General features: G+C 31.3%; 1 protein-coding gene across 5 annotated transcripts in view; it reads right to left on the bottom strand.

Annotated features, from left to right (window-relative positions):
• Window positions 1-19,089, bottom strand: part of NBEA (neurobeachin) — a gene marked incomplete at both ends in the record, with an annotated part of 621,684 nt that overhangs the window by 464,340 nt on the left and 138,255 nt on the right. For all 5 annotated transcript variants that reach the window (XM_080719963.1, XM_080719960.1, XM_080719962.1 and 2 more), the window contains 6 exons: window positions 7,688-7,780; window positions 10,144-10,241; window positions 10,330-10,392; window positions 11,294-11,373; window positions 16,625-16,793; window positions 18,183-18,335. In XM_080719963.1, coding sequence (XP_080576089.1) covers window positions 7,688-7,780; window positions 10,144-10,241; window positions 10,330-10,392; window positions 11,294-11,373; window positions 16,625-16,793; window positions 18,183-18,335 — 656 coding nt within the window. The remainder of the gene's footprint in view (window positions 1-7,687; window positions 7,781-10,143; window positions 10,242-10,329; window positions 10,393-11,293; window positions 11,374-16,624; window positions 16,794-18,182; window positions 18,336-19,089) is intronic.

Genomic DNA, 19,089 nt, shown 5'->3' with positions numbered 1-19,089 from the left:
AAACTGGCTCTGACAGAAAAACAATTAGTTTCCACTAGTCTAAAAAAGAAATATGCCATTAGCATAAACATTTGTCAACATATAAAAGGCCTATAAGAAACAACTACAGACAGCAAGCCAGTTCATTTAACTACCAATGATGTATTTTATAATGTGACAACCTTAAAAACTCACCCAGAGTTGATAGCATTTAAAATTAAGACATTAGACAAATATACCAGATTGAGAATTTTTATTTCCAGAGCAAACATTTGAGAATACCTGCTTTAAAAATTTTATGCCGGGGGCTTGGTTCATACTTGCAATCCCAGTATTTGGGTGGCTGAAATAGGATCTCAGGTTTGTGACCAACCTTAGACACTTGGTGGGGCCCTCTGCAACTTGGTGAGACTATGATTTTAAAATATACAATAAAAGAAAAAAAATTGGGGCTGGGGGTTTAGCTCGGAGGTAGAATGCCCTTGAATTCAATCCCCAGTACAAGAGAGGAGAATTTATAAGCTAAAATTATCACAGTTGCATTTTGACATAGCATCATCTAGACATTTTGTTTATTCATTTGAACCACTTGTTAGAATTCAGGACATCTCCCTGCAGACACATCGTGGCTTTCTGCTCAAACATATATGTATGTTTGGCTTCTCAATTTTGTTTTACTGTTGTTGTGTGTTTGTCCTGTGTTTGTCGTTGGTTTTTGAAAGTACAGTGCTTGGGATCAAACCCAGGACTTCACACATGGTAGGCAAGCACTCTATCCTATACTGTATGTCCAAGCCTGGCTTCTCAATTTTATATAATTTTTTATATAGAAAATTTCTAGATTTACAGAAACGTTAAAAAGACAATTCTCATATACTTTTCAGTCAGCTTCTCTCAATGTTAACATCTTTTTAACCAGAGTATGTCAAAACTAAGAAATCTACATTGATTTATTAATTAAAGACTTTACTGAGATTTTGCCAGTTTTTCACTGATGTCCCTTTTCTTTAACTTTTGCCAACACAGCTTTTATTAGAATTTTTACTGTTTATTTTTTTTCTTTCTATTGGTACACTGTAGTCATATATCTTAATGGAGTACAAGATGGTAGTGGCATACATACACACATCACTCAATTAACTCTTACCCAATTCCCACCCCATTCCCCCCACTCCCTCCTTATGTTTGTGAATATACATCATGTACATTAGGAAATTCCCCTCTCTCTCCCTTTCCCCTCAGTGTGTCACCTTATTTGATGTCCCTTTTCTGTTCAGGATCCAATTCATGATCCATTTTTCATTCAGCTACCTTCTCTCTTTAGATTCTCCTATCTATGGCAGTTTCGCATTCTTTGTGTTCATGCCCTTGACAATTCTGAATAGTATAGGACAGGTATTTTGTAGAATGTTCCTCAGTTTGGGGATGTACAGTACTTGCTCATGGTTGGATCAGGGTCATTTTAGGGATGAGGGAAATACCATAGGGGTAAAGTGCTCTTCTCATCACATCATATCAGTTAATGCATGATAGCAACATGACACATGACTGGTGAGTGATGTTACCTTTGATTAATAGTGCAAACATGCCAAGATTTATGGAAGCCAGCCCATAAGTTTATCCCACATTCACGGAGAGTTATGATTTCTAAAGTATAGAGAAGATATATACCCATTTTAATATAATGCCAAATATATCTCTAATTCAGTTTATAGATTTTATCAAAACTCATATTCCAGGTACTTGACAGAAATTATATGCTAGGTATTAGATCAGGCCCATCCACCCAGATCAAGTAGATTCAGTCTCAATCCCTTCCTACTCAGATGCTGAGTTGGCTGAGATTCTTTTTATTTTCAATAGTTTTAAATATTATTCTATTAGGTTTATAGGTATACAATTAAATTATCTAATATATGACATATATTCTTCCTCTGTAACAATTGTGATTTATTTCTATTTCAATTCTTGAAAATTTAAATTATTAAATTATAATGAGATCATTTGCCTCATTGTTGATATGAATGGTGCTGATTTTTTATATTTAAATTTCATCTATTTCATATAAACATCTAATCATACTGAAGAAATAAATTATATCATTATCCTTTTACTAACTATTCAAATTATCACATAGATATAAACTGTGATTAACCATTCTATTGAGGTAAACACTATAGTTTTATTTCTTTATAAAAGTAAGTCAGAAGATCAGAAATGTTTAAGATCAAGCAGGAAATGTGGTTAAGGTAGATCCTACATGTATTTTATTAAACAGTTAAATCTATTTATTAACTATCAACTTATCCAGGCTTTGTTTTACACACTATTTTTTATAATTATCATATTGTTCTATAGTAATTGTACATGAGAGTGAGACACACAGTGTAGATTCATATATGCAAATACTATTATTTGGTCTATTTACTTCTTTTTTTCTCCCTCGTTCTGCATGATAGTGAGAATACTGCAAGATTTAACTTTTATAATCACATCAATAGGAATCATTTTGACTTAATTTGTACAATTAAGCAAACAATTTCGTATTAGCCTCAGTGCTTTTGTTCTATGACTGCTCCAAGAGAACTATTTTAATAAATTAGTCACTGATTTTGTCCAATCTAACCTTGTTAATAACATCATTAGTAAAAATTCCTCCAATATTACATTAGTTGCTTATTTTTAAATGTGTAGGTTTTAAAACATTATTATTATTTGAGAAATGTCTCAATAGACAATATACACATGGTTAAAAATTAAAATAATCCACATCCAGCTTTATTTTCCCCAATTTCTCTTAGGAACTGTTAATGATTTCTTGATTCTCATGTATTCTACTATATTTTTATTTCATAGCACTGAAAACGTATATATCTTTACTTCTGTTTAAATCATTTAACAATATAATTGTTATTTCAGCTAGTAGTTTTATTTTGCTAGTTTAACAAATGTATACTATTCCACAGGTGATCTATAATTTCAAAAGTTCTTTATATAAACTTTAGATTTCTTCTTTTATCATAAAATAATAACTAGTTGAACAGACATCATATCCAATGTGCAAACGTGATACATTTCTAATTATAATAGCCATAGATAAAAATCAATTAAGCTCAGTTTCACATACTGATTTTGGTAGTTCTGTCAACATAAAGCATTTTTTCAATCTAAAATGGGATCTTACTTTAGTTTTCATTTGTATTTCCCTTATTATAATCAGAATTTGGCATTTTTTAAATGTTTATGTGCCACGTTTCCTTTAATAAGCTGACACTTTTTTTCTCATTTCTCTTTTTTCATTTTTTATATAATGTGCTTTTACTGGTGTATTGTAGACTCGTTTCATAATGTAAATCATGTTGACAGTGTCATACATGCACACACCACTTGGTGCCCTCCCCACTTACCATCTCCCCCTTCGCAATACAGAGTACTGAGATTGACATTGGTATATTCACATATGTACACATATTTGGTGGTAATATTTCAGTTGATGAACCTCAGTCTTCCCCTTTCTCTTCTCTTAGACTACCTCCCTAACTCCAGTGAGGTTTCTTCTCCATGATCTGGAATCCATCTGGTATCCTTATTACTCCAACCTCGTAGCTTCTTCATAGTAGAGAAGACATATGACTCTTCACCTTCTGTGACTGGGTCACACTCACTTAATATAATATTCCCCAGGTCCTTTCATTTTCTTACAAATGAATAATTTTGCTCTTCTTTATTGCTGAGTAGAATTCTATTGTATATATTTCCCATAATTTTGCAATCCATCCATCTGTTAATAGACACCTAGGTTGGTTCCATAATTTGAATATTATGAATTGTGCATATCCATGTGCATTAACACAGGTATGCATATATTACTGTACTTCTCTGATTTTGGCCCTTTGGAAAGATGCCCAGGATGGTCTTTGCCCATTTTTCTACTAAGTTATCTTATCAATTTCTGGTGAAATTCATGCAAAGATTCCTATTAAAGATTCTTGCAATTTCCTCAGTTTTACATCAATCATGGAAATTATTGTTTATTTTGCATTTTTATATTTTGCCCTTTCTTGAGATATTAAATTTTAATTTATCCATTTTATCATGATAGTTCAAAATCAGCCTATTTAATTATTTTCTATGTTCTGAATCACTAATTCCTACTTTTCTGTTACGTGTTTCTACATTCATTTACTTTTTTTCTTTTCCTAACTTTATTATCTTAATTTTATTCTTCCCTTATTACAAATGGATGACTATGGATATTCCTCTAAACCTTCCTTAGCTACATTCCATACTTTTTTGGTTTGTTCTGAAGTTGCTGTGTAAAAATCTTGTATCATTTTATATTAATATTGTATAATCATATCAATAAGATTTTTTTTTTTTTTTTGGTGGCACTAGGGATGGAACCCTTCTACTTCCAGGCTACACTCCCAGACCTATTTTTATATTTTTTATTTGCAAACAGGGTCTCTTAAGCCAGAACAGCTGGCTTCGAACCTGCATGATCCTCCTCTCTCAGCCTCCCAAGTGAGGGGATTTACAAGCGTGGGCTATCATGCCTGGCAAGATTTATCTTTTTAGATTATTTTCCTTTTAAGTTTTGTAGACTAAAATAGGTGAGTTAAATTCTGTTTTAGAGTTTTAAACTCCAGGTGGTTGTTTATTCCCTTGCAATTTCTGTTTCATGAATGTCTGAACCCTCAACGTTATAAAGTATCCTTTTTATCTAATGTTTGTTTTGACTTGTATTCCTATCTGTCCAACACTACAATCATTATTTCTCTTTTTTTGTTTGTTTGCATTGTTACCACATTAATTAACTTTTACTCATCCTTTTATTCTCGGTCTTTCTAAATCACTTTTTTTGTTTGGTTTGGGTATTCTTACATTTAGAACTAGGCTTTATTGCTGTGATCAGTTGCAGTATTTTTTAAGTGATACATAATTTTATTTTATAATAGACATGTCTAATCTTAGCTATGTCATATTTTATGTACCTGACTTTCATATATTTTCAAAAAGCTCCACTAGATATACTGCCTCTACTTTTATCAGTTTTTCAATAGTTTGAAGCTTTATAATTTTGTTGAAATATTTATCTTTGTAACTATAAAATAAGTTAATTCTCTTTAGAAAGTATTTTTCTCTTATGAACAATAATAAAGTTATCATATTTCTTTTTCCTCTCTCATACAGCATCAGCGTGTAGCCATATTTCTAGTATTTCACTTCTCAGTTTATATGCCTTTGACGCTTTGGATTCACTCTACTTTCCTTCTTCAGTCCTCTCTCAATTCAGTATAACAGTGTCATTTCTACATTATTGGGGGATATAAATGAAAATTCTGCTCTGTACACTAAACAGTTATCACCTCAGTTTGTCTGTTACCTATACTCAGTGCTTGTCAGCAGTTTTTAATAAGATCTTCACATATACTTTATTGGCTGATCTTTGTCCCTGGCAATTTTCTCAAGAATTATTTACAGAAACAACTTTCATATGGTTAAAAAAATTGTTTGGCAGCATCCCTTTTACTTAGTTAACTTGGCTTCCACTTTCATATTCTTGCTGACCATTTCAGGTCAATTTCTCCTGTCTGCAGTATGCCTTTGAACAAGGATGACATGATTTTATGCTGGGAATTCATTAATTTACAACTTTAAATATGTGTTTTGTTCTATTATTTTGCTTTACCTCTTTATAAACTTCATTTATGGCATTGTTGAAATTCCTTTTCCTTCTCTATCATTTTCCCTTTAATTCTTCTAAACATTTTTATTTTCATCTATACATACTAATTGCATTTCTATGATAGCTAAAGAGTCTTCTTTGAGAGTCTTCCAATTTCATTTCTAATTGTATAATGGTTTACTTCCCCCAATGTTTCCAAAGTTCTTTTTACTTATAATTCATGACTTTGGTTTAATAGCTGTTTTTCCTTGGAAGCAATTCATTTACTTCTTTTTTTAACTAGTGTTAAAATTTTAAATCATAATTATGACGTGATAACAACACTATTTTTCTTGTGATTGTCTTTTATCTACTGATTAGTCTTAACTATTATTTCCTAGTTTGATATATATGTACTGATACCTGCCAATTCTTTTGATAGTTAAATTTTCCTAGACTAAGCCATTTGCAAACGATTTCCATGTGTATAGGAGGGAAAGGGCAAAGGTAAACTTTTTGCTTTCACAATTTAAAAAACATTCTATTTCTCTATAGCCACAAAGAGAAACCGATTCCTATAAATATGTTTCATTTGCATACCCTTGATGCATGTTGTCTGCTTTTCTTCTAAGAAGAATTTTACAATCAACCATGATGCACCTATTATTTAAAAGAAGGGTTCTATTTTTGCACCTTGAGGTAGTCTTTTGTCTCCAGAAAGTGTACTTTCCCTGAAACTTTGCGAGATTTTCTACCATTAAACCTTCTCCCTATCCTTTTTGTATTTTCTCTTCTCTTAATTCTTCATAGCTTTTACCCAATCTTAATAGCTTTAAGCAATTAGATAGACCTTAGAATTATTAACAATCTTGCTAGTAATTGAATTAGTGAAAGGTATCTTTCTTATTGAATTATCTATAAATTTGGAGTAAAAAGATATATTAACCATTCATGCTTATATGGGAAGATGCCTGTTATTTTAAATTTTGCATTGTCTGCATTTTCAGCTTTTTATTTTTAATCTTCTTTTTTGATTTTAAAATGAGGTGCACCTACAGTAAAATCCTTTAACTTTATCCAGGTCAGTTTCTTTTATAATCAAAGCCACATGAGTGATCCTCATCTCATAGAGTAATGTGCATATTCTTCTCACTCCAGGGCATTCTCTCACCTAGCACACTAAAAGTTACCCACATAAACAATAAACCTTTTGTGTAATCCTGGCTTTGTCTGAACTGTTTTCTATATCTACATCTCTATTCTCTTTTACTCAACTATTGATTTGGTACCAAAACCAAATCAACTTGTATCAACTTTCTAGACTACACAACATGTTTGATATGTCTGACATGAATTTTGTGTAGTTCTCATTTAATTTTACCAATGAACTCTTTGTAAATTTAAACACCAGAAAGAACTGACAACAGTAAGGTTCTGTGAATAACACCATCTAGCAGTACTTGAGATAGTACTATTTCCTTAGGTTAATTTGTACAGAAAATGGATGTATAAAAGACTATCAGGCACTGGACAACATAATAAAAACTGCAATAATTAAATTAGTAGATATTGCTTACAGAAAAAAATGTTGGACTTAGGAAAAAAGGAGGCAATTAATTTAGGATCTTCAATTCAGAAACATGAATAATAAACCCTTGTCAGAAAAGAATATAAACAAATAATACTGATACAGCACGTACACTCAAGTTCTCAGCGTGAGCTCAAGCAAGATATATTAAATTCCCTGGGTCAAGAAAGTTTTAATTGAAATCAATCCTTATGTATTTTATTTTGATCAAATATTTTATTATATTCTTAAAATGATTAATATTTTCTTTTCCAAAAATAGAACAGAAATAAACTATGTTTAATTGTGATGTCCCGTATATTCTATATATAAAATATTACTTTATAAAATATTTTACATCTTTTATCACATTTTATACTGTTTTCTTCCAGTCAAATTTCACATTACATTAGATACAAAACTCATAAAAATAAATTTTGATAGATAATTTGTTGTAAGAAATGTCAACTTACTTATGACCTAAATGCTTCAGAAAGTATCCAAGAACCTTCAGAGCTTGAACCCAAATACTTTCGCTTTTAGAAGCCAGTAATTTGTATATCACCCTAAAAAATATATAAATTAACTTATAAGCACTTAATATAAAACACAAAAAACAATGAATTCTTTATAAATAAATTAGAAATACATATATATAAAGTATTTCCTAGGATTGTTAAAGTTCTTTTCATTAAGTTTTAAAATTTTTCATTAAGTTTGACCTTCAAATATACACTCAAAAAAGCAATGTGAGCCAAGTGTGGTGGCACATGCTTGTGATCCCAGTACTTGGGAGGCTGAGACAAGAGGGTTGCAGGTTTGCGGACACCTCCGCTACTTAATGAAGCTCTCTGGAACTTAGTGGGACCTTGTTTCAAAAATAAAGAATAAAAAATAAGACTTGGGGTGTAGCTTGGAGGTAGAATGCCCCTGGGTTCTATCCCCAGTACTACAAAAAAAAAAAAAAAGAGCAAGTGTGTGATTGGTTGTTCATAAACATTAAAAAATTCTTAATTTTGAGATATACATTAAATTAGTTCTAATTCTCCTCTTCTCCTATAATTTTCCCCAATATTTGATCTTAGTAACCTTATTTTATTCATTATGGCTAATTAGACCATAGGTCCTGCACACATATTTCTCATTCCTTGGAATTTGTAATAAGTCTGAAAAACAATATCTGGTGTTTCCTGGGCTCTTTAGCTAGAAATTGATTTTAAAAAGAAACTAGGACAGTAATGTTTTTTTTCTGTTCAGAGAGGCATACAGAAGGAAGAATAAAGAAGCCATACAGATGGCAACACAAAACTCAACTTCGTTTCCTGATAGATTTGTAATTTCTGGTTCCTATATTAAAAAGATTATATATTATTTTAATTTTTACCCAAAACATTTTGAGAATTTTTAAATTATTTGGAGTAAATATAAAGCCTATATTAACACATAATCTAATCTATATATATATATAGTCAATTCAAATACTATATAAAAGCAAGGCCATATCCATTTTAGTACTTATACATGTTTTTTTACATAATGCAAAAGGAGGAAATGAAAACTATGTATGCAACTAATTATAGATTTAAGAAGTTTCTTGAGGGCTAGTATGGTAAATAAAAAATTAGAGTGTGCATTTACTTTATTAAGTATCTTCTTAAAAAATAAAAATGTCATGATATATTTTGAAGGTAAAATTGTTCAGCCTAAACAAAAAAGTAACAGAAGATGTAATATACTTTAAACAACATTTCAGTAACATTTATAAAAGGAGACAAATAGCTTAAAGGTAATGTCATTTTGTTGTACTTGCATCAGTATTTTATATTATTAAAAAAGGAAATAAGATGTTACCTTTTTCCATTTTTTTATTTTGTTGAAGAATAAACTACAAGAGGTAAACTCTAGAGATTATTTTCCTTGGAAGGTGATTTATTTTTCAAATCCCATTTCCCTAAATGTACATGTATTTACATTAAAATCTATTGTCAGACTTTTTTTTTTTTTTTTGCGGGTCTGGGGGTGGAACCCAGAGGCATTCGACCTCCGAACTACACCCCCAGCCCTATTTTTTATTCTTTATTTTGAAAGCGGGTCTCACTGAGTTGCAGAAGGCCTCACTAAGTAGCTGAGGCTGTTTGTGAACCGTGATCCTCTGATCTCAGCCTCCTGAATTCTGGGATTACAAGCATGCACCACCACGCCTGGCTTCAGAACTTCGAGAAACCAAGACCAATATGAAAATAGGAGAAGGTTCATAATAGGAAAATCACACATATGAAAAATAAATATTTAGAAAGCCCTAAAAAAAAGAATAATGAACTTCAGAACCAAAGTAAAATCTCACAGCCCACAAATGTGGCTGTCCTCAGAGAGAGCATGGAGAATTCTGCAGAATTTCTATTCTTTTTTTTTTTTTTCTTTTTTTTCTTTTTCGGCACGTCCAGGGGTGGAACTCAGGGGTATTCGACCTCCAAGCTACACCCCCTGCCCTATTTTGTATTCTTTATTTTGAAACTGGGTCTCGCTAAGTTGCAGAGGGCCTAAGTAGCTGAGGTTGTCCACAAACCACAATCCTCCGGTCTCAGCCTCCCGAATGCTGGGATTACAAGCATGCGCCACCACGCCCGGCAGAATTTCTATTCTAAAAATAACTAAATCAGAAGAAAAGGGGCAGAGGGGAAGCTGCTCTTTCCATTACTTGAACTGTCTTTGCTAAAGAAATAATTATTTAGTCTTCTCGATTCCTGAGACCACTGGTAAGTTTACTTGAGAATTAGATCATTAGATAATTAATAACAGCAAGTATTCTCCATTGATTCCTTTATGTATAAAATCTTGCTATATTTATTCAAATGCTCATAGAATAGAAAATACACTAGGATGTACAACTGTGTTCCACTAAACTTTAATACTATTATCATAATCATACCTTATTCCATTTCTTTGATCAAATGCTGGTATCATAGAGGCTGGGTGCTCTGACATTAAAGCCACTAGTAACTGTAACACATCATGAATATTTTCATCCTGCATATAAGAATTAGGAATACTTAGTTAAAATTTTATTCTGAAGTATCAAATAACTTAAATATCCATAATAGATCATATATCCTACCTCATGCATTGTAAGAAGATAATTTAGTATACTCTGAAGTTCATCTTCTTTGACCCCTCGATCCTGATTTTAAAAAAAATATTTTATTACTTAATTTAAGTCTAAAGTCAAAATTTTAAAGACATCTAAACTACCATTTAAAAAAAAACCTTAAGAAAAACAACCATTTAAAATCCTCAATACTTTATAATTCATTAACTATATCATTCCAAGTTTAATAAATATATTATAAATTAAAATATAGTTAAATAAATATGTTGTATTAATATAACCAATTAGGAAATCATATCTGTTTTTAAAGTTAACATTGACTGAAACTACCAAAAATTATTATATTTTGATCATTAACTGTATATTACTATTTTCTAATCCTTTCCTGTTTCACTAAAACAATATGAGTTTACAGTATCAACTTTTTGATTATCATCTTCAAGCCAGACGTGGTGGCACACACTTGTAATCCCAGCACTCGGGAGGCTGAGACTAGAGGATTGCAGTTCTCGGATAGCCTCAGCTATTTAGTGAGGCCTTCTGCAACTTGGTAAGACCCTGTTTAAAAAAACAGGGGGAAAAGGTATAGTTTGGAGGTCAAATGACCCTGGGTTCTTTCCCAAGATTCGAAAAAAACAAAAAACAACAACAACAAAACAAAACAAAACAAAAAACCCCTTTGTCTTCAACTTTGATAAAATACACTATGTAAGTTGTCTTAAACTGAATATGAACCATTCCCCAGAATAAGACATTTATGATCATTCTTATTCACATATTTTTATTCCTATCTGCTACATCCAACATGGAGATCTCAAAGAACATTAACCGAATGTTAAGTTGAACAAAAGTTAATGCCATATTTCAAAATTTTTAAAGTAATTCATAAAAGTTAGTTATTGCTAATTTAACAATGCCAAAAGTTTCTTTTCACCTAACATACTGTAATCTAAATTATATGAAATTATTTTACCTTTAGTATTAGCTGTTTCAGAAAAAGCAGCATAAATGCCCTAAGTGATATAATTTCTTTTTGAGATGGCCGGGGACCATCTAGAATAGAGCAGAAAGAAAGAAAAAAAAAAAATCCATGATACTAAACAAGGTTAATGCAATAATGTTATATTGTAAAATTCTTCAATGTGTTTTAAATAATAATATTAATACTAATGTATAATTTCAATCTCAGAGTACATAAAATTTAATATTCAGGATTTTTACAATTTCAAACTATTTACTAAATATCAAATTTGAGAGAAAGATCTTTCAAAAATTCCAATTTAATATTACTACACATGATAAATTCATAATCATTAAATATATGCATGGATATTTTTTCTTATGTTTTATAAACATATTTCCCAATATTTCTCCCAGAATCAATTAAACATATCTTCATTTAAAGACTTCCCTTTTCCACTCCACACATTTTATTTAAAAAGTATAGAAAAAGTGTTTCATTCTACTTTATTAGAATTATTTGATTTTCACTTTTTTCCATATACGTATACACAATACATACTGTAATAGGCATGGTAAATGCTTTCGGAGTCAATAAAATAAAATGAATATGAAAAGTCAAGTAACAAATCACAGTATCATCAAAATGTATAAATTAGAAAATAACCGATTATAAGATATATTATTACCAATAAAATGAGATGAAGTGATATATGTAATATGTATAACATACAATAGTTAAAATACACTTTAAGAAATATAGCTAGTCAGGCGTGGTGGTGCATGCTTATAATTCCAGCATTCAGGAGGTGAAGACCTGAGGATTGGGGTTTGCAGATAGCCTCAGTTACTTAGTGAGGCCCTTCACAACTCAATGAGACCCTGTTTCAAAAAATAAAAGACTAAAAAATAGGGCTGGGAATGTAGTTCACAGATACAATGCCCTATCTGTGTTCAAGGTTCAATCCCCAGTACCGCAAAAAAAAAAAAAAAAATATATATATATATATATATATATATATATATATATATATATAATATATAATATATAATAAAAAGACTAAAAGATAGGGCTGGGGGGTGTAGCTCAGAGTTAAACTGCCTGTGGGTCCCATCCGCAGTACCACAATAAACAAACAAACAAACAAACAAACAAACAAATATAGGGCTGGGGGTGCAGCTCAGAGGTAGAACGCCCCTGGGTTTCATTCTCAGTACGGCAAAGAAAAAAAAAAAACTATAAAAAATGAAATACAGCTAGACTCATGAAAATCCACTGAACAATACAGTTTTCTTGAAGCAGCCAGGATTTTTATCGCTGCTTATAAGTTTTAAAGGCATAATCCCTCTGTGTTAAACATTGCTTATCTACCTAACAAATGTTTGTATGCAGATTATTATACCTATAAGCTATCATCATCCAAATAATCAATTCCTCCTAGTATTATGAAGTATGCTCATTTACCAGGCTGCTCTCCAAACTTTATTCCACTCTTATCAAGAATATACAATATGCCTTTTCCCTTCTAATTGACAAATGGTATCAATTTTTTTTACAATCTCTTTGTGAAATACAGCACACATACAATACAGAAAGAATAAATAAATGCATCACTTAACGATCTATTACAAAGTGAACACCCATATAACTACTTTAAAGGTCAAGAAACTGAAAACTAATAGTAGCCTGGCAGGGAAAAACCCTTGGTGTACTGTAAAGGAATTATACACAGGGTTGCAGGAATGAGGTTCTGATTTACACCATTTACATACTTATGATTTTTGTTGTGTAGTCACTCCCACTATGACCTATTTTAAGTTCAAACTACTAATGATTTAATAATCAGCCTGATAAGATTCCTGAATATTTAGCAATTGGCTGGGACAGCAATGTGTCCAACATGCTCACTTGACTCTACGCCCCAGAACTGAGCCACATCCCCCTCCTGTTTATACATGCCTCACTCCCTTCTCAGTGCACAGAGTCATTTTCTTAGAAATAATTTACTTATTTTTATTTATATTTTTGCTACCACTATAAAATTGAACCTACATATATGCTAATCTTTGCACTAAGAGTGCCCAGAAGCAATGGCATCCAAGCAGCAAAAAACACACCTAAAATCCAGAGCATGGTTTCTTAAAGATATCCACCAAGAAAACCAGAGTTCCTTGGAGGAATAAGTGATTCTAGTCTGAACTAACATATACATATATATAATATGAATCATGAACATCTTGTATCAGAACGTAAGGAAGTACTACTATAAATTTATGGGCGTCTGTCATAAAGACCCAAGACTCCATGTGAAGGTCCTGCTAACCAAATCTAGGACAATGTAAGCATCACAATAATGATATAACCCAGAACCACAAACTTTGATCCAATCCATTATGCTATCTGTTTTTATTAGTTTCACTGGAACAATCCATGACCATTCATTTATATATTGCCCATGTTTTCTCTGCAATCAAATGGCAGAGCTGACTAACCATAATAGAGGCTTACTAGCAACGTAAGCCTGAAATACATACTATATGGCCCTCTGCAAAGAAAAAATGCCAACTGTTAATTTAACATTGAATAGGAATCCACAAATGTATACTAATAAAAAACTAAAAAGTAAGTGGAGAACAAGTTCTTCTTTACAATTATATGCAAATTACTAAATACCTTGTAACACATCTGTATTTGGCAGTTGTCACAGTAAAATCAATTAAGGTAAGAGTTACCTACAAACCCAAACAAGTAATTGAAACTTTAAGAAAGGATATTTACATAGTCTCACTGTATTTCTCTACCAAATGTTGACAAGGGAGAAAATAGCAGTTTCATATGAAAAAATACCCTAGTCAAATGTTCAAAGTTAACTAACATCCAAGTAGATGAATATCCTGTACCTCTTTGGCATAATAAGAAAGAAATGAAATGACTTCTGTTATTCCTTACAAAAACCTCAATTATCATGAGAAAATACTAAACAAATACAAATTGAGGCATTCTAAAAAATAATTACCTGTATTCTTCAAATATGTCAAGGTAATGAAAGACAAGTAAACACAGAAATAACTATTCTACATTGAATACTTCTTTAGAAAAGACAACATGAGGGTAATTGGTAAAACTGGGGTAGGAGCTTTCCATTAAACTACAAAACTGTATTAATGCTAGATTATGATTTTAATTAGTTATCCTATTATAAAGAGTGATGTTATACAGAATTTGCAGAAAATCAGTTTGGGGTAAGAAGGCATTATGAATATAATTTATTCACAATTGATGTGAAAAATATGCATATGTGTCATGGTGTGAATGCAGAATGTCCCCTGGAAAAGCTCATGCATTTGGCAATGCAAAAGTGTTCTGATGTGAAATAATAAAATCAGACCTCTAATCTCATCAGTAGATAAATCCACTGATGGATAATAATTTGAATGGATTTACTGGGTGGTAATTTAGGCAGGTGAAGCATAGCTAGAGGAGGAAAGTGACTGGGATATGCCTGTGTCCGTAGTTGCTTCCTGTCTCCCTGCCTGTCCTTCCAGCTACCATGTGAAAGTGGCTTTTTTTCCAATATGTGCCTTGTTGTCCACATTCTGCCTGTAGCCAGCCAATTATGGACTGAAACCTCTGAAACTATGAGCTCCAATAAATCTTTTCTCTTCTATTTGTTTTTGTTTTTGGTGGTACTGGGGTTCCTGGAAACCCTTCTACCTCCAGGCTACACTCCCAGACCTATTTTATACTTTTTATTTGAAAACTGGGTCTCTTAAGCCAGCACGGCTGGCTTCGAACCTGTGCAATCCTCCCGTCTCCGCCTCCCAACCCTGGGGATTACAAGCATGCGCCGCCACGCCCCGCCTAAACCTTTCCTCTTCTAAATTGTACTTCTCAGGTATTATGACCACAGCAAGGAACAGCTGACTAAAGTAATATGTGTGAGTATTTCATAAAAAGAGAAAATGAAGGATGATAAAGTATATGAAGCAAAATTTAAAATATTGGGAAATCTGATATGAGAACTCTAGCAAGTGTTTTGTAAATTAGAAATTAATGATTTGTGTATACATTAACATGCGTGAATATATAACCTGTTTAGAGAATATCATATTGCAAAGTTTCAGAACAAGAGTTCTGAGTCAGAGATTTGAATCAAATTCCAGTATTGTCACTCTACCAACTTTCAGTTTGTTAACCTGTAAAACCAGCAGTTGTAGATAGAACTTTTCTATGTGTCTGAATAAATCTCTGTATATATAATTACATGTTGTTAAACATATTAACATAGAAAGAACTCAACAGAGAATCCAATTCAACCATTGAATGACAACCATTCAATGAATTTTGAACATTATCAACTTAAAAGTAATGAAACAAAGTATTAAGGACAAAAACAGGTCTGAGTATGAACAAAAAATTTTAAAGCCCCATCCATAAAATAATAAGAAGCTTACATCAAAATCAAAATGATAAAGTGCTATTTTCCCTTCTCAAAAAGACTGTGATCAAATTGCACTATTCAGTGTTATTGTGAGCATGTTAAGAGCCCTAATACATTATTGGTAAAATTATTAACTGATAGGACATTTCTTAAAGAAAAATTAAAAATACTTATCAGCAATTCTAAACAAACCAAAGATATAAGTAAAAAGCATAAAAGTGATTACCTTTTTACATGATAAACTTTAAAGACAATGTAAATGCTACATTCTTTTAGTACCACAGAGTTGAGAAAAAACAAAAAATTTCAATTCTGTCAAAAAACTTAAATATTTTTATATATTTATGCAAAGAGAAATGGCAGAACATGCCAAACCTGTAATAGTTTTCCTTGTGACTTGGCAATAAATATTTTTCTTTGATATTGTTTTATTTTCCTTAAGAATATATTCCTATACAGTTAGAAAAACTGGCTATATTTTAAAACATGAAAATTGTGAAAGGCTAAATCAGTTTCTACTATACTTAGAACAAGGGGCTAATCTAGAATTAAGATATAAAGAGAGATAACAAATGAATATAAATGAATATAGAATTGGTTGTAGCCAGTATTATTTATCTTTTTTTAATATTATGAACGTATCTTCCTGAATAAAAAAGCACATTTAGGTTAAAAAGGAGGCTATAGCTTATTTTTATTTGCCTTTATACCAAAGTAATTTAATGCTGAAAAGCAATAAACACCTTTTTACCCTAAACAATTTCCAACATACCAGTCTACTTCATGAAAAAGAAAATAGTTCAGCAACTAATTTCATAGTCATACACACTGATATTTATAATAGTACTGAGGATAAAGAACAATCATAAAAAATGTAAACATAGTGGTAGTGGTATACTTACCTAATCCTTTAGGTGTAATGCCACTACTATCAGCAGGATTAATAACCCAGTAGTAATATTTTAATGTGTGCATTAGCTGTAATACTGTTCCTACTCTGCGTATGGTGGTGTAGATTGTAGCAGTTCCAATAAATTCAGCAGACAAATAAGTATACAGGGAAAGTTGAACCTAATAAAGAATTTGAGAAGTTTATTACAATAAAATTCAAATGTCTCATGTGCTTACAAAGATCCATTCTTTATAATTCAAATGCAAATTAGTAAAGGCCATATAATTTATATTTTAAAAAGAAAATAATTAAAATCAACATCCTAATACAATCGATTTTAATAAAGGCACTTTTTATTTTGTAATAATCTAATAAAGGTAATCTATCTAAAGATCTAGTGATAAATACTTTTAAATAATTCAACAATTTAAACTAATCTAATAGGAACATCAAATTGTTTAAAAGTCAACTAGACTATAGCTCTTAAAACCAATATAGTTCAGTAGCTCTTGGTAAGTTTGTTTTTCATAAGAAGAGAACTAACATTAATCACCTATAGTATCTCTGAAAAATATGTATTTCTATCACATATCCTAAAAGTACATGTCATTTCTGATTTTCTTCACTTATTTCCATAATATATAGTTGACTTTGAAATTTAATTAGGTGAGCACAAAAATGGAAAGTAAAACACCTTGTTTAAAAGAATGAGGTTCGCAGTGACTTCAATTGATAAGATGAACTGTAATACAAGTCAAAATGTAGTATTATCTAAGCTGGTACATGATACATTTTAAAATGTAAAATAAAAATAAAAAAGACAGCCAAATCAAAAAAAAACCTTTCATTGCTGATTTCTATTAGGTCATAATAGAACTATATTCAGGAAAGTAAAATAGTAAAACTCTCATGTTGATTTCTAGAAAATTATGTATTTGAAATATACTCTTAGTTAACACAAGTATTACTTAAAAGCCATGATATTGATTCTAGTTTCAAAATAAAAGCAATTTTCCAGTGAAAATCACAGTGGTTATGAAACAATTAGTATATGTTCTCTATTCCTATTTTTATAATAAATGATGTATCCGATTTTCTTACTTGGAAAGAATTACATCTAAAATACCAAAATGAAGTGGTATATCAACCTTAATGTTTATAGGTAAATACACTTTAATATTTATTTATTTATTTATTTACTTACTTACTTATTTATTTATTCGGTGGTACTGGGGTTCCTGGAAGCCCTTCTATCTCCGGGCTACACTCCCAGACCTACTTTATACTTTTTTTAAATTTTTGGAAACAGGGTCTCTTAAGCCAGTGCAGCTGGCTTCGAACCTGAGTGATCCTCCTGTCTCCGCCTCCCAAGCGCAGGGATTACAAGCGTGCGCCACCACACCCAGCGTAATATTTATATATTTAATGTTTCGTTCTCTTAATACTAATGTAACTACCTTGGATTAACTATAAAGTAAGCCAAAATATACTTTATATATATGTCCAGTAAATATAATTTATAACATTACACTAAATTATTTATATACGAATGGGAATAAAATTCAGACCTTTGCAGGTGTGTGTATCCAGATGGCTGGATTGAATAAAATATGATCACAAAGCTGCTTAAGCAAAGGGGCTCCATGAGATAAACCATCAAGGTATTTTGCAAATGACAAAAACTGCTCCAAGACAGCTCTAGTTATGTGAACTCTTGATGACTAAAAAAGAAAAATAGAAATTTCATGTGTAAGTATCTATAATATCAAATCATGTGATTGTTGACCTAGCACAAATATGTATAAATGTTTCATATGCTATCTCAAATAGATTAACTGCAAAATACAAAATTGCATACTTATTATTGAAATTTTAATTACATCAGGAAACTGAGGATATTAGCATATTTCTTTGAGTGAAAGCTTGTTATCTGAAGACCTTTCCAGAACAATTGCAGATAAATAAATAAAGCAGTTCTCAGTTCAAGATGAAGAAATAAAATATATTATGAAAACAAACTCAGAAAATAAGGAAAAAATCTTAAGACACAGAAATTAGAGCAAAATAATTATAGTGATGATGAAAAGGAGGTGAGGGGAAGAGAAGAAATCGACAACAATAATGGGAAAGAGAAATGTTATCATTCAAATTAGCTCCAAACCCAAGTGAAAATAAATTAACCTTATAACTGCAATAAATTTTTTCTTCCAAAGTTAAAACTGAGTTTCAAATTGACATAAGTACCACACCTTGCTTTAACATAAACTATTGTGACCTATCCATAGTTTCTGAGAAAGGAAATCTGACTCTCCTGGATGTGCTGTCCTCATTTGCCTTTCAAGATCCTCAGATTTACCCAGGTATGGTGGTGCACTCCTGTAATCCCAGGGACTCAGAAGGCTGGGGCAGGAAGATCACAAGATCCTGGCCAGCTTTGGCAATTTATTCTTGATAGAAAGACACTATCATATTCAC

Source organism: Muscardinus avellanarius, assembly GCF_963383645.1.
Source record: "Muscardinus avellanarius genome assembly, chromosome: 2".
Classification (NCBI taxonomy): domain Eukaryota; kingdom Metazoa; phylum Chordata; class Mammalia; order Rodentia; family Gliridae; genus Muscardinus; species Muscardinus avellanarius.
The sequence above is the reverse complement of the archived record's forward strand: the minus strand, read 5'-3'. Positions and strand labels throughout refer to the sequence as shown.